At 44.8% G+C, this 24,130-nt stretch overlaps 1 protein-coding gene across 1 annotated transcript in view; it reads left to right on the top strand.

The window, feature by feature from the left end:
* The window catches only part of Zcchc2 (zinc finger CCHC-type containing 2), a 51,665-nt gene that overhangs the window by 5,061 nt on the left and 22,474 nt on the right, over window positions 1-24,130 (top strand). The window contains exons 2-6 of the mRNA XM_028775650.1: window positions 3-714; window positions 12,074-12,185; window positions 15,303-15,379; window positions 17,169-17,240; window positions 23,691-23,803. Of these exons, the coding sequence (XP_028631483.1) occupies window positions 3-714; window positions 12,074-12,185; window positions 15,303-15,379; window positions 17,169-17,240; window positions 23,691-23,803 (1,086 nt within the window). The remainder of the gene's footprint in view (window positions 1-2; window positions 715-12,073; window positions 12,186-15,302; window positions 15,380-17,168; window positions 17,241-23,690; window positions 23,804-24,130) is intronic.

The following is a 24,130-nucleotide window of genomic DNA, read 5'->3' as shown; positions in this document are numbered from 1 at the left end:
AGCGGGCCGACGGCGGGCGCGGGCATGCCGGGCGGCGGCGGCGGGCACGCGGCGGCGCTGCGCGAACAGGAGCGGGTGTATGAGTGGTTCGGGCTGGTGCTGGGCTCCGCGCAGCGCCTGGAGTTCATGTGCGGGCTCTTGGACCTGTGCAACCCGCTGGAGCTGCGCTTTCTCGGCTCGTGCCTGGAGGACTTGGCGCGCAAGGACTACCACTACCTGCGCGACTCGGAGGCTAAGGCCAACGGCCTCTCGGACCCGGGGTCGCTGGCCGACTTTCGAGAGCCCGCCGTGCGCTCGCGCCTCATCGTTTACCTAGCGCTGCTGGGCTCGGAGAACAGGGAGGCCGCCGGCCGCCTGCACCGCCTCCTGCCCCAGGTGGACGCGGTGCTCAGGAGCCTGCGCGCGACCCGAGCCGAGGGCTCGCGGGGCAGCGTGGAGGACGAGCCGGGTGGCGATGGCGAGCAGGACGCGGAGAAGGACGGCCCCGGCCCGGAAGGCGGCGGCTGCGCCAAGCTCGGGACCGGAGGCGGGCTCGGCTTCAGGGCCCAGGAGGAACTGCTGCTGCTCTTCACCATGGCTTCGCTGCACCCGGCTTTCTCCTTCCACCAGCGGGTCACCCTGAGGGAGCACCTGGAGAGGCTCCGCAGCGCACTCCGGGTGGAGCCGGAGGACGCGGAGGTGGAGCCGAGCAACTTTGCGGGCTCCAGGGCCCAGGTAAGGTGCTCTGAGGTGCGAAGAAGTGGCAGTGCAGTCGCAGCTCTGGCCTCCCCCTCGGGGGCCTTGGAATCCAGCTCCGACCCCAGCCTCATGCAGGTGTCTCAGAATAACCACTCCGCGGCTCTCGGCCCGGGGTAGTCCTCATCATTTTCTTGGGCGGCTCAGTTCTAGTCACCCACATGTACATAGAGCCACCCGCCATAACAGAATGGTCTAGAATTCTCTAACGTGCACGAGTTGTCACGGAAGACAGGAGCTCCCTGACCCTAGCTAGACCTCGGATGACGAGGCTCACGGGACATTTTTGGGCTCGAGTGTTTGGGCGCTAGGTGCAAGGGGAAAAGCCAAGCGCTTGGAGGTGCGGGGGGGCTGTCAGCCACCGGCTGTCTAGCCCTGGGTGGGCTGTTTGCTAGTCTCAGCCTGTTGAAAACCGCCTTACCCCTTGGCACTCGTAGGTTACTGGTCTTGCCTATGACATAAGGGACTTCTCATACTTAGTGTGTGCCAGTTAAGGTTTCGAATAGGTCTTTTGGCTTTTAGTAGGAGAACTTTGTATTCACTGGGGGTGTGTATGGGGGGGTATTCTATGGAGACCTATGAATGGGCTGACCTAAGTACTAAAAATCGGTCATCTGGGTAAAAGACCTGGGATGGCCTGGCTAAACTTTTAATAGTCTACCGAACAAGCCTTCCTAAGGGGCTTGATTTCAACTACTTCAGATTTGGGGTCTGGTGAACTCTTAGGTCTTTACTGTAGGGATTAACCTTGTCTAAAAGAGTTATTGAAACACCACATGCAGTGCATAGGAATCCATTTGTCGCAAACATTAAAGAATTTTTACAGTCTTGAAATTAATTTAATTAGGCCCAATAAACCACTTAAGAATGGCGATTTAATGGGGATCTGTTTCAACTGCAGTAAAAACTGTAGATTAAAATCTTATTTTTGTAGATCAGATTTGATTTGGATGCCATGCTTTTCCACTTTAAGAGGGGGGATTTCCCTCCCTCCTCGTTTTAAAGTTAACATATATCAGTAGTCATTGAATATCATATAACTTAGATTGACCATTATGTCTCACTAATGACTGTATAGACTCAGTCATTACCCAGGAACCCAGGGCGTTTAGGAGCAGTCTCAAAGGGCCTTAGAGATAACGTAGGCTGAGTACTAAGGGTTTTTTTTTTCCATGAGGCATTTGTGAAGTCACAAGTTCATGTTTTATTTTAGAAATCTTAACAAAACTCAGATGTTAAAAACTAATACCTTGCATTTTCTTGATGATTGTAAAATCATGCCATCCTCTAGTGTCGCTACTACCAGCACACACGTGTGCGTAATGATGGTAAAAGCTTAATTCACCCTTCAGCCCACTCACTATTTCTACCTGAAAATATACACCACAGAGCTGTTAAATTTAGAGACGAGAGCATGAGTTCGGGAACATGTTTTCTTGTGACAGTGTAAGGTAACCTTGAATTTGGTCTGATGAAAATGTCCCATATCGGAACAATTTACATCATCCCATTCATAGTATACCAACACAGGTACAGCACTAATCGCAGGATTTTAACCATGAGGGGCTCCTTTCCCTTCATCTTGCTATGAATGTGGTGGTGTAAAGCAGACAGTGGGGGTAGGTGTGTGCTGATCAGAGTAATGAGATTTTTATCTTGACTGCAGTGCATGGCCTTTTCTGGCCCCCAGTGAGTGCTGGGAGGAGTGGACAAAGGAGATTGGGCATCCTGCCACTAATTTCAGCACATCATCACTTCTCAGGAAGTGGGAGTAGGGAATAAATGCTACAGGGATTAACCTGCTAAAACGGCGGGCGCAAGACACTGGGGCTGTGGCTTTGCGGGTGTTTCTTGAGTAGTTGTTTAGGGTTGATGAGCAAACCATGTATGTCTGATGAAACAACTTAGAGCCCACCTTTTGGAGGTGTGTGTGTGTGTGTGTGTGTGTGTGTGTGTGTGTTGTTGTGGGGCCCCGGGTCCTCCAGCTGACGCTGTTTTGGACTTGACGTTTGAGCGATCGTGTTGCTCACAGGCTGTCCTCGTTGAGGCCGCCGGTGCAGGTGGGCTTTTTTAAGTGCGGATTCCCGCCGTGCAGCCCAGCTGTTGCTCGGCCCTCGGTGGCCTTAGCGCACATAAGGTAGGGCGCAGGGCGCGGGCGGGACGCTGCAGGAAGGGGGCTGAAGCGCAGGCCGGCCGCTCGCGGAGGCGCGGGGTCCGCCCGGGGGCGCTGGGGTCGCCTGTGGTCGCCGTCCACAGGACTAGGAGACGGCGGGGTCGGGGCTGCCCCTCCCCCGCCGGGCAAGATGGCGGCCGCGCAGCCCACGTGAGCAGCGCCGTTCCGCCCTGGCCCCGCCCGGCCCGGCCCGACTGAAGGGCTGGCAGTGGAGGTGGAGAAGCACGTGGGCCCAAGGCTGTTGGAGGCTTAGACCTGGTAAAGGGGACATTCAAGGGGCTGCATTTAAGTTGCCCCGGAAGTAACTTTGGCATTGATTAGGAACCATGTTTGTCTTTATTAGTGTTTATGACCAAGGGAAGCATATTAACCCTCAGTGGATGAAGAAGAAAACGAACTCAGTATTTTGCTAGGGTATACGGGTTCAGGATACTGTACCTAGCTTTAGAATTGTACCTAATAACTCTAAAGTGGATTTCTTTAATTTTTAAACTAATGACATTTATGGGTAGGACGTGTACTTGAATGCCAGCTTTATGTTCTGTGCCCTGAGGGCGAAGTCCAGCACACAGTGACTTAACCATGGACAGTGTTAGTAGTTGGTGACAAGTCTACCAGCTATCCCCAGAGTGTGCTTACTAGTCCACATCAGAGAGACAGGAGTAAACAAATGTGGCTTTACTCTTAGAAGTGACAGTCCGTAGCTTTTAAAATGAGATTTGTGTGATTCTGTACTATTACATTATATTAAGGCTTGAGTATTGGCACTCCTTTTAGGAGACTTGCACATAAATCTCACTTTCTTCCCAACTGCAGTAGACCGTTGTCCTTGTATAAGGTTCCAGAAGTAGGCCCAGGGAACGGTAGTGGGAACACTCATTAATGGTGTCCTAGGAAATGTGTGTAGTTGTTTTTGTTAAGAGTTCTCATACGTGAAAAATAGCTGCAAACACCAAATGTTAGACACAGTTCTCTCCCTGTTGTTAATAAGATAAACCATAAACACTTCGGAACAAAAAACCTCTGTGGCTTTAGGTCCCAGCTTTATTCTTGTCTTTGAATGATGATAGGCACTGACACTCTTCAAGAGCATTCGATGACCACTTTTAGAAGGATTTCCCCTAAAGCGATGCAGAGATGTAGGAAACAAACCACATGGTTCTCATGGGCGTCTGCAGTACCTGGTGTTGCGTGGCAGCTCTTTGGGTTGTTCTTAATGCCTGAAGCCTGGTTGATTGACTTGATGAATAGCATTAATATTTGAATAAAAGATCCTGTGTCTTAGTGTCATAAGCCATACTTGAACTCATCAAAATTAAATGGCCATGAGTCCTTTACCTACTAAAATTAGTAAATTTAGTGGGGGGGGGGAAGCCTTGTGAACTTGTCCCTTTTCCTATAAACATGCAAGTTGGCTGTGTTGTCCTTGACAGACCTATTATTTCTACTCAGTTTGCAATACAGGTAATGTCTAGTTGTGCTGGAGCTTGACAAAGAAAATTGTACAGTGGGTTTTAGTCTGAATTTTAGTTCTCCAATCAGAGTCCATAGAGAGAGCAGCTACCTAGAAGTTTGAATACCAGAATTCTGTTGTGCTAAAATATGTACATAAGAGATGACAGTAAAAAGGAATAGTGTTTGATGTTTCTGAGACAGTTTCACACTATAACCCAGGCTTGCCTCAAACTGGGAGATCCTTACTCTGCCTCCAAAGTACAGAATACAAGTAAGAGCTGTTTCTGTTGGCTAGAAATCACTTCTAAAATTCATTAGTGTTATATACTGCATTTGTTTTCTTAGGCCATTGCTAGAATATATCTTACAGTGAAGTGTTGGTGGGTCTTTTCTGAGGTTTTCTCACTTGTTGGAAGTACTTGTAACTAGTCTTCATTAGCATTTGAGTCAGGTCTGCCTCCGAGGTGGACTAAGGGAAACAGATATGGTACAGCATCTCCAGATGGAGGAGGGAGCAGGAAGAGCCATGTCCTCCAGGTGAAATGCTTGGTTTGCTTGGCTGCAGCAAGGAATAGAAGCATCAGTTGTGATATAAAACACTGCTGGAAGAGGCCTTTTACAATCAGGTCATTATTTTAGTTAGCAGGTGATTACCAAACTAAAGTACATGATTTCCTATTCGGAGGTTTTCTCCTGGTAGAAAGAAAGCAAGTGCTCTTCCTCTAGACGAGACTGGTCTCTTAGCACCACACTCCTGCACTGCCTTCTTGACTTTGTGGAGATGGATGGGAGGCTTGTGTTGTGGAGCTCTTAGAGTGAGGGCATATGGTCTGGCACGGCACTCACCCAGGAGGGGCTTACATTTCCAGCCTGGAGACAGCGGCCAGTTAACCTGAATCTGAGCTTGCCTGTCATCTATAAAAGAAGGGAGAGTGACTTCCTTTCCAGGTGTGGTGATTGCACTAAAGAGCAAGTTGCAAAATAATTCAGACTATTTGAACACATTCTCAAGCTAGTGCAGTTTTCTTTAACACTAAGTCATGACTTTTTATTTTCAGGAAAGTGGGGTCTTTCTGTGCTTGGGGCCTTTTGGTTTTATACTTAAAGCCCACAGGTTAAAACACTCTTATATTCTTATTACTGTAATTACAGATTAATTTTTAAGAAAGATACAGTTTAAAGGATAGTATTTGGTTTTCAAAAGGGATACATAGTTGAAAAGAGCATATTTGAGAGATACTTAGAAACAGGTTTTTTTTGGTAATATTTACATTGTTTAAGAAAATCTTTTACAAAAATAAATAAATAAATAAATAAGCCGGGTGGTGGTGGCACACGCCTTTAAATCCCAGCACTTGGTAGGCAGGCGGATTTCTGAGTTCGAGGCCAGCCTGGTCTACAGATTGAGTTCCAGGACAGCCAGGGCTACACAGAGAAACCCTGTCTCGAAAACAAACAAACAAAAACAAAAAACAAAAATCTTTTAAAATCCCCAAAGAAGAAACTTCTTCAGTTACAAATAATTTCTTTTAGTATTGGATTTGGGACTATAAATAGAGTAAGATACATATTTTGAATTTAAACTATCATTAACTTCAGTGCAGCTGTAGTTTCCTTATTCACCACTTTTCACATTTAATTAGGAAATAATAATTTAAATTTATGTGGAGTCAAGTACTAAAAAAAAAAACTAATTATATAGTTTGGTTAAGTTACATAATTCTTCAGTTAAGAGCACAGGTTGAGATTTATGGACTCAAGAGCACTTCTGCATTGAAGCTGGTGTGTGTGTATTTATTTAGCTTGTTTAATGTTTTCCATTCTTTTAAGAAATGTTGCCAGGTGGTGGTGGCGCACACCTTTAATCCCAGCACTTGGGAGGCAGAGGCAGGTGGATTTCTGAGTTCGAGAGTTCGAGGCTAGCCTGGTCTACAGAGTGAGTTTCAGGACAGCCAGGGCTACACAGAGAAACCCTGTCTCGAAAAAACAAAACCAAAAAAAAAAAAGTTAAGGTTTTTATTGTTGTTATTTCGTTTTGGGGGCTTTTGCCAGTCATTGTAGCTCGTGTTTATAATGCTTGTAATCTTTGTATTTGGAAGGTTGAAGCTAAGAGGCCAGCCAGGGCTTTATCACAAACAGTCAACAAAATAGAAGCAAGAGGCTAGTATTCCCTGCACACACTAGTGTTTCCTGTTATAGACTCTGATTTTCATGATGGAGCACTGTGAGACAGTCCTTGTCTAGAGAATTCATTGCTCTTGGGGTAATTCTGTTTGTGTAAACAGTCAGTGTGAAAGGGAAGTGGCCTGTGGAGTTTTTGTTATAGGCAGTCTAGGCCCAGCCATGGGTCCAGTTCCTTTTATCCTTGTACTCTAGGGAATATTTGACCTTTGGTTCCCTGCCAAGTGGCTCATTAGCAGTGTTCGGTGCTCATTCAAGGAATAGTTTATCTGAGGTTTTATTTTATACGTATGTTTTGCCTGCCTGTGTGTATGTGCATCATGTGTGCCTGATACCCTTAGAGGCCAGAAGAGGGCTTCAGATCTCCCAGAACTGGAGTTTCATGTGATTGTGAACGTCCGTGTGAATGCTAGGACGCAAACCCCAGTCTTTTACAAGAGCAGCCAGTGCTCTGACCACTGAGCCGTCTCTCCAGTCCACCTTTAGCTTTTGAGAGGTTACTTTGCAAGTTTTTCAGTGCCCAGTATAAGATGGAGCTGCCCCATTCGTGTTCTTTGTAACTGTCCTGAAGATGAGGGCAGCGAGAAGCATGCATGAGATCATGCCTTAGTCAGAGGATGGTTAGCACAGAGGTTGTGGATGAAGAGGCTACGGAGGGCTTTGGGGGTCAGATTAAAGGCCTGGCTTGTTACCTGTTTGCATGGGAGCCAGTGAAAACAATGATGAGTATCTCCTGAAGGTCAACTGTCACTTTTAACTTAGGTACCCATTTCTTTTAGTGTTACCATTTAACTTCAGTCACCATGGTGTGATTGACTATCTTAACCTTTAACTGTCTTCCTTCTTTACCCTGACTGCCCGTTAGTCCTGAAGGACTGATGGCATGTTCTTGTGGATCTCGATTCTATAGATTTAGAATAATTCCCTACCTAGTCCTCTTGGGTTCAGCTTGTCCATCTCATCTTTTGGGTACTGCCACCAGACAGATCTTTCTAAATCAATCCTTAGTCGTATTATAGTTTCTTTCAGTGATTGATGGATCCTGGGATTTAATAGACCCTTAACTCAGAGTCCTAGCTGCCAATTCTTTCTTCATAAATGCCGCCTTTCCTTCAACACAGGTTCATGGCAGCCCCTCCTGTGATGATCTTAGGTTATCAGTCTATCGGTTGTTACCAGTTACACAGATTCCCACTGGTACATACGTTCTTGTAGAGTTTGGGTGCTTCTAGAATTCTTACTACTATTTTGAACATACGTAATTAACTTCGTAGTTGACTTCCTTGCTAGATCTTTACATTATCTTTTATTTATTTTTTGTCCTCATTGCATATATCATAATTGCTCAGTCATAATCTTGTAAACCTAGGCATTCAAATACAGCTCTGAGAGTACTGCTTTAAGACCAGATGCATTGAGCTGATTTTTTTTTTTTTCTGGTCTTTCTTGTGCTCCCTCCTTAAGCCTCAGCATGGGGATGCACAGGTGGGTACAGAGGTCAGGATTATGGACCACTGTCTTGTTGTTTGGATAATTGACTTTGGTCTCCAGCTTGTGATTTGTATAAGGGACAGAGGGAGTGACACAGAGGGAATGGAGAACACTTTGCTTGTGCTTAGGAAGTTAAAAACTTGACTTTGGGCCCTGAAGTGAGCGCCCTGTAAAGTCATGTGGAATTTCTATGCTTATTAGTAAGACTGTGTAAATTGAGATAGTTTCTTAGAGTAAAATTGATTTTTGTTTTAGTGATCCTGGAGGGGAAAGTGGTTATGCATGACCAGAGGCCTGTGGTGTTAGAGTATTGAGAAAAAGGTGGTTCTAAAAGGAGGTTGCACAGCGCAGTGGTGAGCTGAAAAGGTGCTGCTTTGGGAAGCAGTTTGTTTGTTTCCCTTGGACGAGCTTAAGTGTCAAATGCTAATGCAGTGTGCCCCCACTTAACTGCCTGCTTGTCACGGTCAAGGCCCTTGGATGTCTACATGGTTCCAAGAAGTCTTCTGCACTGAAGGTGTAGCTGTGGCTCTGCTGGAGGACCTAAAAGGTCTGGTGGCACCTGTGCTGCCAACCTCTGAGTTTTGTTTGCTTCCTTCAGAGGACTCCTTGGACTTGTCCTTCTGCAGTCTCCTCTTGTGCAGTTAGGCTGTAAAGGTAAAGGTGTTAGAGCATAGCTGTGAGCATAGCTGTGGGCTAGGGAGGCGTGTGTGCAAGGCTAGGTCCTTCTGCTCTCTGTTCTTGTCACCTCACCCCAAAACATCCTGCTGTGGGGATGGACTAGCGTAGGAATGAAGCTGTTCCTGGTCCACTTTCCACCTTCCTTGTACAGAAGGAAACTTTACTACCTGTGTGTTTTCCGTATCCTTGTCGTTTTGTGTCTACTGTAGGTTTTGTTTTCATCATGCACCTGTCATCTTAACAAGTGGCGCTATTTAGATTGAATCAGCAGAAGTATGAAGAGTTAGTTACACAAGGAACACATGAAGGTCAATCCTTAGGTTAAAAACTGATGCCCTCTTCCTGACCCTCCACTTCCTTCCCCCAGTAAGCTTCTGGTCAGCATTAGAGCTTTCTTAACAGTTCTGCATCCCCCAAAAGGGAATGATACCAACAGTTTTAACTTTTTAATAAGTAATTAAAAAGAGTCCCCAAACTTCATAGAGAGTGATAGTAACAATTCCCCTGCCACCTTGTTCCCTCTGTTCAGGTCTGCATAGTTTGCCATTGTTATCCCAAGTGTCATGTTGAGAAGAATGTGCATAGAAAGAAGTGATTGTGGTGGCAGAGTATATGTACCCCATAAATTACCTCCTGGCACTCTCTTCAACAGTTGCTGTATATACCCAAGCTGTACAGTAAGTAGCCAGTCCTGTCATTTCCTTGCTGAATCATTTGAGACCCTCGTTTCTAGTCAACAAGCCACCAGAAAGAGAGCCCACAGTCACAGCAGAAGTCTACATCTTGCGTGCTCTGAGATGTATCCATTTATTGTTGCAGCTCCATTCATATAGAAGACATGTTTTTCTTAATCTGGAACTTGCTTGTATGAAGTACTGTGGGGTAATTCTGAAGACTTGCCTTTGGTTGAGGTAAGATTAGACTAGCCTCCTGTCTTGTGCAGTAGCTGCTGGGTAGATCAGAAAGGCAGTATTTCTCAGCTTCTCCTTGGCTTATATCTTCCACAAAGGTAGGAAGCAGGGCTTCAGAGGTGGCTATTATTCCTATATGTGTGGTGCCGTCAGTGGTAGTTCTCAGATCTTGTGATGTCTTTCCTTGGCTGAATGTCATGTTGTGTGACTTGTGAAGATGTAGGCAGCCTCAATGACAGCCTTTCATATGTGGTGCTAATAAGTACCACAGTTAGGTTTTTCATAGCTCTTTGTGAACTTTAGAAACAGTTTCTAAATTTAATCTGAAAGATTTTCACAGTATTGGTACCTACCTAGACTTGGGGATAAGAAGAAACTATTTGCAGAATTTCATGGGTCAATGGACTTGGGTCCTAGTTTGTTTAAACAGGATAAGGCCTCTAGCACTGAGCTAAAAAAAAACTCTTCAGCCCCTTTTAACTTTTATTTTGAGGCAGCCACGCTAAGTTGCTCAGAGTGGCCTTGCACTTGAGAGCGTTCTGCTTCAGCTCCCTGTGCAGCTAGGATTACAGGAGTTACCACCATGCTCAGAGATTTTGTTCTTAAAATCAATTTGAGACGTGTGATTCCAGTTGTGAAGCAAACTACTTCCTGTGGTTGTTTGGCTGGAATGCTGGGAAGCAGCCTGGCTAATTAACTATGCTAAGATACTTGTAACAAAACATGCTTCCTTACTGTTTTCAGAGCATGGTGGCACTAATTATACCACATCCATCTTCATGGATATATAGAGTAATCTATTGTGGTTTTGATTTGAATTTCCTTATGGAAATTTATTGTTGCTTATTTTTCATTTGTTTATATTTGAAAGTGTATAATTTTTAACTTAAACCATATTTTGGCAATGTGAAAAAAATCTGCTATAATGAAAAGAAGTGGGCTGGCAAGATGGTTCAGTGGTTAAGAGTACGCACTGCTCCTTCAGAGGACCTGCGTCACCTGGAACTCCTGCTTCCGGGAGACCTTATACCTCTGGCCTCCTCTCATGTCCACATACCAGTACTCACACATACACACTTTCCTTAAAAATAAATTCCTAAGGAATAAGAAGGGAAAGAGGTGACTGAAACTGCTTACTAAGCTCCTTTTTAAGTAAGGGCTGCTTGAGAGGATGGGAAAGTTTTTCTCCTTTCTTATGGCACTGGGGATGCACACTGGGGCCTTGAACACGCTGAGCAGGTCCTCTGCCACTGAGCCGGACACTAGCACTCCACTACTGTCCAGTTTTTAAAAGGACGTAGGCCAGTGTTGAATTTTTAATTAGCAAAACCTCTCAGGCAGATGTGGGCTGTAAGGAAAGGGTATGCGATCTGAGTTAGTATGTATATGAGCTTATTGTTAAAAATTGATAGCGTTGCAAGCTGGTGAAGACTGGGAGGCCAGAAGTAAGAGATCTGTGCTCTCCTCATGGCATGGTTCTTTGTAAATACTCCTATTACCTGGGTTCCTAAGAGGTGGGAGTAAGACTCAGTTCCCAAGAGTATTTAATGTACTTTACTCACATAAATAGAGCTGTCATCTGGAATCCCACATTCACTCTTGTCAGACCAGTTTGGGTCGTTAAACAGCAGGAGAAAATGCCTTACGTAAGATCCCTGACAAGTTTCGGGTCTTCTCTTATGTCATTTCGTGGCACGGTTAAAATGTCAGTGTCTGTTTGGTTCTTGAAACAAGTTGTGTTAATACGAGTAGTGTTTTGAGGTTCTGGGTAAGAGGAGGTAAGGTGTCAGGATGGAGAAAAGAACGGGCTATTTTCTGGTTTTCTGTTTACCCAGAGTCTTACAATAACAGTGTACCCATAGCACTGCTCTAATTCTGGAGAGCTATAAGCTTGGTGTGCTTTTTATTATTATAAAATCCAAGCTTTGAGGCACACACCCATAGTTAACTAGTGATGGGCTGCGTAGATGCAGTCAGGGTCAGAATGTCCTATGGTTTCTGGGTGACTTGACCTTGATAGTAAGCCATCCATACACAGTGTTTCTCACGAAGATTTGTTATGTGTTGACGGTGCTGTTGATAACACTTTTCCCTAATGGAGCATACTTTTAGAGTGTCACTGAAACTAATCAGTAAATAAACTGATTAGTGATTAACATACACAGTACCTTGAGAAATCAACATAAAGTATACTGTTTGTTTTATATGTCCTTTTGATTCTGGTTCATGTGGGGACTCTGATTAGCAGCGTTGCATTTCTGTGTGTTAAGATGGCTGAGAAAGTAAACATTTGAAGAGATTATTACTTACAAATGAAAATAAGCGTTGATACTGCTACGCATGACTCTGACACTTGGTATCTTTACCTGTAATGTTTAATCACTTGTAACTAGTATAATCATTGTGGAGTTTTCAGCTCTGATATAGACTAACACATCTTCTCTTCTAGAACGATTCGGCTTGTGGTGACTACATACAGAGTAATGAGACTGGTTTAGTAGAACAAGCCCAAATACCTCAAGATGGACTCACTGTGGCCCCTCACCACGCTCAGCAAGAAGGTATGCTGTATTTGTTGTATTTACACTGATTAACACAGGGTTTTGAAGTTGTTGCTGCTGCTGATGGGGTGGGGGGTGGGGGTGGGGGGGTGGGTAGTTGGTTGAGATAGGGTCTCACATAACGCAGGCTAGCCCAGATTCACTGTGTAACTAAAGCTAACATTGAACTCCTGATCTGTCTGCCTCCATCTCCTAAGTGCTAGGATTATAGGCCTAGTTTATGTGACGCTGGGGAGCCAATTTAGGGCTCATACTTGCTAGGTAAACACTCTGTCAGCCGAGCTACATCACTAGCCCAATACTGTTTAATTCTTACCTCTGAGGTTTAGAGAAATCTAGTGGTCCTGGGCTTTTGCCCAAAAGCAATGCTCCAAATGTTCTAACTTCTGGGTTCTGGGGTCCCCTTGCTCTGCAGCCCTGTATCGTCCTCTCATGTGTGTCTGGCCTGTATCATGGACAGTTGTTTCTTTGGCTGTTTCTTAAACCTCTATGTGTGTTTCTGAAGGGCAAAGACTTTATTCTATTACTAAAGTACTTAGTGTATTTCATCTATAGCATTAGTGTTTACTATTAAAAGGAAGAAAGAAAATCAAGAAAGCTCATAATATCAGAGTGAAAAAATTATTCACATCCATTTCCCAGTAGCCATGCAGTTTTAAAAAGGAATTATGGTAATGAAAGCACATTACCATCTTAAAAAAATGGTCTTGGATGTTCCCTTTTCTTTGCATTTGGGGAGTCCGTAAGCTCACAGTGAGAGGAAGTTTGAAACAAACTGTGGGCTGCTGTGTAGGTCGCAGGTGAGCCGAGGATGTGTAAGACATACTCAGTGGCAGCTCTGAGGCTGTGTCAGTCAGCCTCCCTTTCACCATGGTCCTTTTGATGCAGGTTTCCTAAGAGGAAGTCTCTGTTTAACTATTACAGATGTATATCTAATTACTACCTCTGTCTAAGATGATCACGTTCTGTCCCAACTAAACTTTAACCGGAAACCACGTCCCTTTTCAGTTTGGCTCACTGAACAGTAGTGACCTGATGCAGACCTGACTTTTATAAAGTTTTCTTCTCATAAAAACTTGTTGAGCTGTAGACGATTTCAAAATGATAGCAGTTAGTTTTAAAGTGGTACTGTGGTTCTTCATTTTTAACTGTTAAGAACGTGGAGTATAATGCATGCTCTCTGGTTGTAGTTTACAAGGGTTAAGACAGGTAACACCAGGTGTACTTGAAGCTGAAGGCATATTCCCAACTTGGTAACAGCATCAGCACTCTGACCCCCTTTTTTCCTCTGCCAAACAGCAAGTACAAGAGCTGGCTCGGTTGGTACTGTGCTTGCAAGCATGAGGACTTGGCAGTTGGATCGCTAGCGCCTCTATACAAAAAGCCAGGCACAGCCGCACCTGTGCTGGGAGACAGTGACAGAAGAGGGTCCCTGGGGTCCACTGACCAAGTCACTGAAACAACACTGAGAGTGATAAATGGAGACAGCCAACATCAGGCTCTCATGCACATGCACACAGACACAGAGGCATGCGCGCGCACACACAGACACACATACACACAGACACTCGAGAGCGTGCGGGGGTGGGGTGGGGTGGGGTGGGGTGCTGGGGCCTTGCCTGCAGTCCTCATGCCTTCACCTGAGCAGATCTGGGATCACACCCAGTACGAAGTGCACTTTAGACAAGCGCTCTGAATGAAGTCCCCTCCACAGCCCCAGACAGCTCTGTTTGCTCAACACCAGTTAGTTCAGTAAGGTTTTATTTGCTAGCATCCTCTTGTAACTGATTTAGTTATAGCAGTTTTTGGAAACAGACCTCCCATTCCTCTGTGGTCCTTGTAACACCACATGGGTCTGCGAGTTACCATCAGGCACTTGCGATTTCTCTCTCCCGCCACCCTGGAGCAGCCATCAAACCACACATGTTGACAGTTGGCACAAGATGCTGTTAGTGCTCTGCCCCTGCTTATTCTCCTTGTGTTTCCTGCTGCCTCTGTGTTTGTGCTCCACGCTCTCTCAGTGCTCACCCTTCATGGTGTGCATCAGTCTTCCTGTCACTTCCCTTCTAAAGCAAGAGGAATGCTCCTCTCCTCTTGTCTGCCGTCACTCCGAGTTCATGAGTGACTCTCTATTCCCACCGCAGTCCCATGGCATTGCTTTCCCAGGCTCGTCTGCCATCATTGTCAGACTCATTACTGTCAGCCTCTGATGCTGCAGCCTCAGCATCAAGTAAGTATTGTACCTGCTGGACACCCCAGCAGCAGTCTGCTTGTCTTCAGATCCTGGTGTAGTAGTTTGTAGAAGCCACCTTTTCAGATTGGCTGCCACTCTCCTCCTGCTGCTCTTCTCTTCTTCCTCTGCCTGTTCCTCCTCTTCCTCTTCTTCCTCCCTCCCCCTTTTTCCCAACTTGATTTCTTTTCTATGACCACTTAGTGAAGGAGCTGGAAGGTAAGTAGCCGAGGGCTTGCGTGTTTCCTTAGGTCATGAATAGAGCTTGTTCTCGTGTTTCCTACCCCGTGTCCACTGTCTGACCCTGCAGTAGTAAACTGTAGTTCAGTTCCTTCACAGCGAGACTTTATGCTTTCTTCCAGTGACCAGTTTATAGGACATTTTACCCATTCCAGGAGATACAAAGTCCCCTTGTGGCCTCTGTGGGCACCAGACATGCTTATGGTATACATATATACATGCAGGCAAAACACTCATATGTGTACAAATAAAAAACAAACAACTAGATATTTTTTAAATTATTTCTATTATATGTACAAAAAATTGAGCTGTACATATTTAGCTCATCCTGAACTGCTAATTTGAATAAGAATTTTCATTATTGTCCTTTAGAAAACGATCTTCACTAAAATATCTTTTGATTGATTGACTGATTGATGTTTTGGTGTTGGCTGCTTGTCTTGAGCACTCAGCATCTCGACGTACGCAGGAAGCATTCGCTCGTGGTTGAGTGGTGTATTGCTGTGTATCAGTTTTTCATGTCTTAAGGCTAGTCGTAACAATTAAGTAGCTTAATTACTGGCATTTGTCACGTTATGGGATCACTGTAGGTAACTGAACGTGTGTGTGATCTCTGCTACAAGTCAGCCTATGTGTCTCTCTTTCAGCTGTGCACATTGAGAAGATAATGCTGAAAGGGGTCCAGAGAAAAAGGGCGGACAAGTACTGGGAGTACACGTTCAAGGTAAGCCGTCCTCACCCCAGAGTGCTCCCCTCTACAGTAACTAACCCGGACAGGAGCAGGCAGACAGGCAGGCAGACAGACAGACAGAGAGGTGATAGATGGCTGATCGGCAGACAGATGATACATAGATAAGAGGTGATAGATAGAGAAAGGCAGATAGGGATTGATAGTATAATAAGTGGATAGATGATAAATAGATGGCAACTTTTAAAATCAAGTAAGAACCTCGAACTTGGGAAAACTATTGAAAATGCATGGTGTAAGATGTATCTTTTTAAAGTAAAGGTAAATATTTCACAAGTGTCTGCAGACCACAGGCTGTCCCTTACCTGGCTTTACTTTCCTGACTGCTCATGGGGTTTTTCATCCCTGCTGTGTGGCTTTGTCCTCTTGTTGGCTGTGACCCGCAGGCCCCGCCCCTTCTGGTTCTGTTCCTTGTCCCTGCTTACCACTGCTGCAGCTTCACTGTCGGGCACTGTGGGGTTGCATCACAGATGCTCTGAGGCTGCATGCAGTGAGGCCAGAGTTCCCACAGCACCACTGACCGTGTTCTAGCTGTCCCACGCTCCTGAAGACTTCTCACCCTCTGCAGATTACTACCACTATAGCTTCCACAGGTCCTTGACCCGAGCGTCTTAGGGAAGTGGGCATCCTCACCCCTGCCGTCCTGTCGTGTCTGCCTTGCTCAGTACATCTGTTGAATGAATTTCAAAACTTCTACTTTGAAGGAGAAAAATCCTTGACTTTGTGATTTCTGTTTCCAGTTTCCCTGTGTCTCACTTTTGGGATATTTGGCTCTTTGCCCTTAAAACTCGGCATGCTGGCTTCTCCTTTAGTTGTTGGAACTCACAGCTTTTCTCTAAGACCTTTCTCCTTACCCTGGACCAAAGCACAGCTAACATCTGGCTCAAATGCTTCCTTTCTGGAGAGCCTCTTAACACCAGCTACTCTTCCTTCAGGCCCTAGTCTCCTCCATCTTTGAAGTAAAGACTGGTAGAAATTCTTACATATCTGTTTGGTTTTATGTGACACTGACATGCAACTGAACTCAGACTCCAGTTGTCATGTCTACTCCTGTATCCACCTGCCCAGGTAGATATGTTTCATTTTAAAATGTACCAGTCAATAAACATAGCAGTTTTCTGCATTTAAAAATGGCATGAAGGGTGATATGATTAATGATAAGACTCAAATAGCAGCATCTCTCAAAGCGTCACATATTTTACAGTTGTCCAGTAGAAATGAAAGTCCCGGTGGCAGAGCAGCACAGATGATTGCAGTCCTAGGTCCTGTTCCTTCTGGGTCACACCTCATTTTCTTCCTCTGGAAATGCAGATAATCATGCTTCCCCAAGCATCTTGCTAGGACTTAAAACATCTGAAATCAAAGTGAAATCTTTTGAGAAGATAAATCTCCCTCACTCTGCTTCTCTTGTAACTGTACTCTCAGTGAGCATCAGGAGACAGGACTTGAGTCTTTTGGATCTGCCCTGTCAGAGTATAATTTTGTACTTAACCAAAAAAGCAAGGCATTTCTGAAAAATTAATTCCTGAAAATTACCAAAACAGTTATATTTTAATACTTCTTTTTAAAAAATACAATTTAAAAAGAGTTACTGGGAAACTTTTTTGAGTAGCATGTCAGAGACTATGAGAGACAATGCTGGATGGACTTTCTATCTCTAATTGCTAATCTTACATTTAAGGCCTTTTGTTTTACACATGGCTTTTTCCCCAGCCAGTTCCTGCCTAAGCAATAACCATATAATATGTGTGTTTTCTTAAATCAGGTAAATTGGTCTGACCTTTCAGTCACAACAGTAACAAAAACCCACCAAGAGCTACAGGAATTTCTACTGAAGGTAAAATTACAGATTTTGTTGTTAAGATTTGTATATGCTATAGAGATTCAATGTCAGAACAATCACCAAGAAAATTAAAACACACATAGGATAACTCCAAACTCAGAATGAATATGAGGTGTAGAAAATGTTACACTGGATGTCTTCTTACCTTGTGACCAGCGTAAGTGGCAGAAGAATTCACTTTAGAAAATGGGTTCCTATTCTTAGCCCTCTGCAGAGGTGTTCTTGTTGGTGAATGTTTATAAAGGCTCTTGCCCCAGACAGCATCTGCAGAGAGACGAGGCTGATTTTCCTGTGGTTCCTACACAGTGATGTTCTCCTCTTCTTGACCCTTGCTCCTTTCCTTCCTTGGAGTTCATCCTTCTCCCACCCTACCTTCGGCAGGGTCTTAATCCTATCGGGACTTCAAAGACATGGGACTACCTTCAGTGGGTTTGTTTTCTGCACATCCTTATCTGGTCCCTTGAGTAAAGTCTACTAATCAGATGTAATTGAAGAAACAAGGACATCGGAAAAGGGGGAACTACATCTGTGTGGTCAATAAATTACTATTGCTCAGTAAGCAGATACTTCACAGTTCATTGTTGACAGGGAGATAAAGCTGAAAAATGCAGAAATAGGAAGTAGTCCGAATTCAGTTCCCACACTTTGTGTGACAGTGTCATTACCAAGCACCCGATTTGAAGATTTTGCTGGGATTCACCTTGTGTTCAGATCATTTGTGTGTCTGTTGATTCTTAACTCTGCAAGGGACTGATTTTCACCAGCCTGTCAGCTTCTAGCAGAATTCTGGAGGCTGGTTCTCTGACAGACACTTTGACATACCGTCAAAACGTTAATTTGCTGGATTTGTTAGTTGGTCTAGATTAAGCCAATTGAATAGTTTCTTTTTCCCATGGCTTGTTTTAAACTGAATTCATATTTCTCTCTCTCTCTCTCTCTCTCTCTCTCCTTCTCTCTCTCTTTCCCCCCTCCTTCCCTCCCTCCTTCCTTCCCTCTCTCCCTCTCTTCCCCTCACATTCCTCCCCTTTTATTAAAAATATAACTTTTTCTCATAATATATCATACAGCTTCCCCAGTTTCTTTTTGTGTGTGTGTTTTATTTTGTTTTGTTTTGTTTTCAAGACAGGGTTTCTCTGTGTAGCCCTGGCTGTCCTGAAACTCACTCTGTAGACCAGGCTGGCCTTGAACTCAGAAATCCGCCTGCCTCTGCCTCCCAAGTGCTGGGATTAAAGGCGTACGGCACCACCGCCCCGGCACTTCCCCAGTTTCTGACCATCTCCTCTTCCATCCATCCAAATCCACTCTTTTTTTGGTCTCTCTCTTTGGAAAAGAACAGGCTTCTAAGAGAGAGCAATAAAACATTAACAAAAATATAAGATAAAACAAAAACTACCATATTGAAGTTGGCCAAGGCAGCCTAACAGAAGGAATGGAGCCCAAGAAAAGGCATAAGAGTCAGAGACCTGATGTTCTCACAGCAGGAGTCCATCCATAGGCTGAAAGCCATATCATAGACACTGAGCTCCTGGGGCTGCCCGAGGCTGCTGCTTCAGTCTCTGAGATCGCAGGAGCTTTGCTCATTCTACTGGTGTCTTCCGTCCGCTCTGGCTCTTAAACTCTTTCTCCCTCCTCTTCCACAGGGTCCCCCCCTGACCTCCAAGAGGAGAGCTTTGATGGAGACATCCTGCTGTATTAATTATTTAAAACTGGCCTCTGGTTCATCCAACTATCTAAGCTGCAGCAGCTCCGCCTAGCTCAGCTGCCACGTTTCTCGGCCTGAGGTCACATGCACGCTGCAGCTAGAACCGGCCGCCAGAAACACCAGCCCTGCCACCCACTAGATGCCAGTGTGAGAGATGGCTCTGCCAATCCTCCACACTGTCTGCAAGGCAGGGCATCACTCAGACCATTCCGCCATCCATGCAGGCCCAGTAAGAGAATGAGACTCTAATTCTTATAGATTAGTCAAAGGCTTTATATGTTTGGTAAAACTCAATAACAATATGCCCATACAAAGAGTTGTTTCCCAGTTAGCTAACCTAAATAAAAGTAGTTACCCGCACCACTCTTCATACCTGCGTGACTTTCCATCCTCCTACATCTCTGCCCTCCCTAGCTCCTCCTCTTCCTTTTTTCTCTTCCTCTCCCAACTCCTCTTCTTCCTCGCCTTACTCCTCCCACCTTAGCTCCTCCTACAACATCCCATTTAGAGCTTTGTGTTCCAAGGGTTTCCTCTCTCTTTGATAATGATTGAATAAGGTGCTGCTTTAAGTATAGCAAAAATGCTGTTAGGGGTTTTACTCTTGGTTTCTGGAGTCTCTCCGTTAAGGGCTGACAACTCTAAACTATTCACATACTGATCACCTGCTTGTAAAGATGGGGTGAGCGTCGTTCATGTCTAGTCACCAAGGCCTGTGACCCTCCTCTCAGTCCTAGACTAGAGAAAGAAGGCAGCAGTAGAAGGGCTGACATGATGAGCATGACTCCTGGGAACAAAGATGTCAGGGCAAAGTGTCTGTGACCCTGCCTGAGGCTGAGATCCAGGCCATACTACAGCAGGGAGATAGCCCCTCACAGCCTTCTGATGGTTGAGCAAGAGGGTTGGGTCTGCCTCTTTTCTTTGCGTCCATTTCTGAAGCTCTTCTGCTTATCCCAAGCTCTCCTGTATCTTGGTAGGATATATTTGCCAGCACTTCCTGTGAGTTAGGTAAGCACTTAGGATCACCCGCCATTTGGATTTGGAACAGGATGTACTTGTCACTTTTTTCTTCCATCTTTTCTGGGGCACAATCCTAGTGCTGGAGACTGAGCTCCAGAGGTGCCGAGAGAGGGCTGGAGTTGTTAGTGGAGCCAGACACTGCTCCCTGTCCAGGCCAGGGTACTTGATGCCCACCTGTGTGTGATGTCTGTCCTCGAAACAGCCCACTGCCTGCCGTCTAGCATGCTCCTACCTTGGGGTTTCCCCCTAAGCTTCACAGTGCTGTCCTGACAGATTACATAAAAGCTAAGTGCTTAACAACAAAGCCCCAAATGCCCTCTCATTCTTGAGGCCGTGGGACTTGACCCTCATCTTAGTCAGCAGGTGACTGAAGCATTTTCTCTAAGTGCATGACCTCTACTCTTACCTGTAATAATCCACACTGTCTTCCTAAAAATGGCTTGCCTCTTGTTAACTCTTCTCCAGGCTGACTGCCTGCATCTCGACTGTTATAGAAATGAGAGCAGAGCTGTCCTGAGCACCTGATTATGGTGCTGTGCTGGCTGGTCTTGAACTTTGTGATGGTTTTCAGAACATGGGTTTGAGGTTGGGGTTGTTGAGTTCTCTCTTTGTGAGAACAATGGCTTCTACCTTCCATGTTCAGGCCCTTTCCAGTCTGTTTTCCATATGACCACAGCAGCTCTGTGAGTTTTTACCCCTCCTTGGCTGCTGTACCCGCAGTTCCTGAAACAGTACCTGGGAACAAGTAGGAATTTGGATGCCTGCTGACTTTTTGAATGGAATGGACTGTATGTTGTAGGGAGTTTTATAAATGACAATACAGGATACAGTATAGGTCTTAACTTCCTCAGGGATGTACTGCAACCGCTAGAGTATGCTCTGGAAGCTCGCTGTCTTCACAGTAGAGCGAGCAACTGCTGACTCACTTTCAGTGTGCATCCTGAGAGCTTTTTCTAGAACTGTGCTGCACACTTTCTAGATTGGGATTTTAATCAAACCAGACCCGACCATTTCTAATCATAAAAAGGAAAGTCCTCCATGCATGTGGAGTCTGCTTTCGAGATCCCAGAGCCCATGTGTAAGACTGGCAAGGCTGGATCTACCGTAATGTGTGGCTAGGAAACCAGACCAGGACCTTGTGGTGCAGATGACAGTGTTTCAGTGGTCCCTTCAAGCCCAAGAGGCCCTCAAAGTGTGGAGAGGTGCCACCTAGCTTTCTTCAGGGTGTTGACATCACAATTGTATTCTGTTAAAGTTTGAAGACCATGAATGAGTAAGAAAGACAGCCTTGGGATTTATAGCACAATTTAAATTGATTGTCCCCTTTTCAGAGTAAAGGACTTCTTCAGTGAGGGCCTGCCTCATGGTGCCCTACTTCCTGAAGTAAGGAAAGGGATACGGGCTCTCATGAACACGGAGAGAAGCCTGATCAATGTATCTGAACATTGTTGTCTTCCTCAAGATCCTTGTGTGCCAGGTCACGGTGACTGAGTTGTAGCAGAGCTTGTGAGTGTTTGTAGGTTGTCGGTGCCTAGGACAGGGTGGCTGATGAAGCTCACAAGAGCTCAGTTGATGAATGAGAGGTGGTGAGGTTGGTGGTGGTGTTCAGACCTCCAGGCAAGACCTAGAGCTGTGCAGCAGGAGAGTAAGATGGTTACAGATAAGGCACTCCCCCTGACAACTGTCAGTGCCTCTAACACTCTAGGAAACTCCTTAAGGTGACGACTGCAGCTCCCTGTCGTGGATCAACAGCTTATTCTTGCAACCTTTTTATTAATAAAAAAAATTAAGATAAGTGGTTGCACATTAGGCTTTATCATTGATTTTAAAGGGAAACTTGTGTCTAGTTATAAAACCTTTCGTTACCCTGAGGTTGTACAGAGGACATGGGAGGCTGGATCTGTTACGACTAAACTGGCCAGAGAAGAAAGGTCTCACGTTACGTAGGGTGTAAAACACGTACTGTAAACCTTTATTTTCAGCAAATAAATTCCCTTCCAGCTAAGTGGGCCTTGGAAAATGAAGAGAAAAACAACATGGAAGTAAACTAGATTGCATACTGATGACTGTATGTCCGCTCTTAAGCCAGTAACGTGACCTTGGTCATTGATTTGGTGGCACTTTGTGTGGCAGCTGTCATTGTTTTAAAATTTGAAATACACATCTCTTCCAAACATGTCTGGTTTTCTTTGTCAACATATACATACTCCATAGAAGTTAGGGTACTGAGGAGGTAGCGTGTTTGCTGCATAAGAAGAACTTCCATATAAACGCTGGGTGTGGTCAGCCATGTCTGTAGCCCTAGCACTGCAGTGTTGAAGGATGGGTGGATCCCCTGAAATCACTGGCCAGCTCTAGCCAGTTCATGAAGGAGAGACCCTATCTCAGAGATGACACGGGAAACATTTCATGTCACTCTCTGTCCTCCACACGCTTGCGTACACACATTCATACATAGATGTCATATGTGCATGCACTATACATACTAAATAAAGAAAATCACGTTCAAAACTAGTAAAAATGCCCAGTGTCAAAAATCTATTAAAATGCTATTGTCAAAGTGTCATTGTTGAAATAAGTAGTGTCCTTTTGGAAAATATGTCAATTCAGAGTTTGTTTCTCCAGGCTGGTGGGTGGAGGACATGATTCCATAGTGAGGGCGTGGGTGCTGCTGGCTTTGGTCTCCCCAGCTGGATTAGCAGACTAAACATCCCGTGCCATGCTCTCTCTGCTTGACGTGAGTGCAGCCACCTTTGCTCGGGGGCAGAGCGAATCATATAGATTGTTTTTATAAACAATAGACAATGTGGCTGTACTCTTACCATTATTCTGGATTTTAGTGAAAGTGACAGTAATTCAGAAGTTAGTCATAAAGTCAAAATTGAATTCTTGAAAATGTTAGTTTTAGAATCCATTTTTTAGGAATATTTTTTAATTAAACAAGTTAAATAAATGATAAGAGTTTTGTTTACGTTTTTTTGTTTGTTTGTTTGTTTTTTTAGCCAGATGCTAAGTTTCTTACAGATTTTAGCACATTGCTTATAGGACACATCCATCATGTTGAGAAAAACTGTGAGGAATGTTTTGATTGTTTTGTTTTTTTAATATGGGCACAGGGTGTGCAGTGTATGTGTGTGTACACATAGAGGTCAGAGGCGCCTTTGAAGAGTCCTCCATGCCCACTTTTACCTGGGCTTGCAGAATGGAACTCAAGTCTTCAGCCTTGAGCGAACTGTCTCACCAGCTCTGATGGGTAAATAAAGTTGCCAGGAGCTGACCCAGCTTTCCTATCTTGGTTCTTTATTTGCCAGATGACATTTAATTGTCCACCATCGCCCGAGATTAAAGTGTGAGAAGCAGGAAGGAAGCACAGAACTGATAAAATAGAGACAAAGAGAACACGCTTCAGGACAGTACCTCAGGTTTAAAGTGCCGCTGTACTATGCAGAATGCTCAGTTTACCTCGAAGCTTTGTATAAATGCCCCCTCAAATGGGGAGGACGGCTTGTGTGTGAGATTTGTGTGCTGTACACTGTAGGCATGCTGAATACTTGGGTTTCCAGTGTACTCTGGCTTCCTACAGACAGACCTGTATAATAACTTGAGCCTGGTGCCTTGGAAAGGAGGCTTTGAGATGATTAATGAGAAGAAGGCATTTACATTTGTTCATGTTTGTTCAGCATATAAAATTTTACCATTGGATATTGTGTTTTTTTCTCTTGCAGCTTCCAAAGGAATTCTCTTCTGAGAGTTTTGACAAGACCATCTTAAAAGCCCTGAATCAGGGTTCTCTAAGGAGGGAGGAGCGGCGCCACCCTGACCTAGAGCCTGTCCTAAGGTAACAGCCTGGCCTCGGTGCTAGCACAGACTGTTGAGGGGGGTTGGGAGGTGGCCTCTGGTCCTGGATAGCTTTCGGCTCACAGAAGGCAGCGACCCTGTCTGCCACTGTATTCCTGCTTCTCTAACAGCAGAGGGTCAGTTCCTTTTAACCAGTAGGGAGCATGAGTTAAACCTTGTTTTTTTGTTTTTGTTTGTTTGTTTTTAGTTTTTGGTTTTGTTTTGTTTTTTTTTTATGAAATTTTATTAAGGACATCCTTGTCCAGTAGTAGCTAGGCTTGGGAGAGACTTAGTAACCCAGTAAGATGAGATTGATGGGGGGGAAGGA

This window comes from Grammomys surdaster, unplaced genomic scaffold (genome assembly GCF_004785775.1).
Source record: "Grammomys surdaster isolate TR1022 unplaced genomic scaffold, NIH_TR_1.0 257, whole genome shotgun sequence".
Lineage (NCBI taxonomy): Eukaryota > Metazoa > Chordata > Mammalia > Rodentia > Muridae > Grammomys > Grammomys surdaster.
Note: the sequence above shows the minus strand (reverse complement) of the source record. Positions and strands in the feature narration are given on the sequence as shown.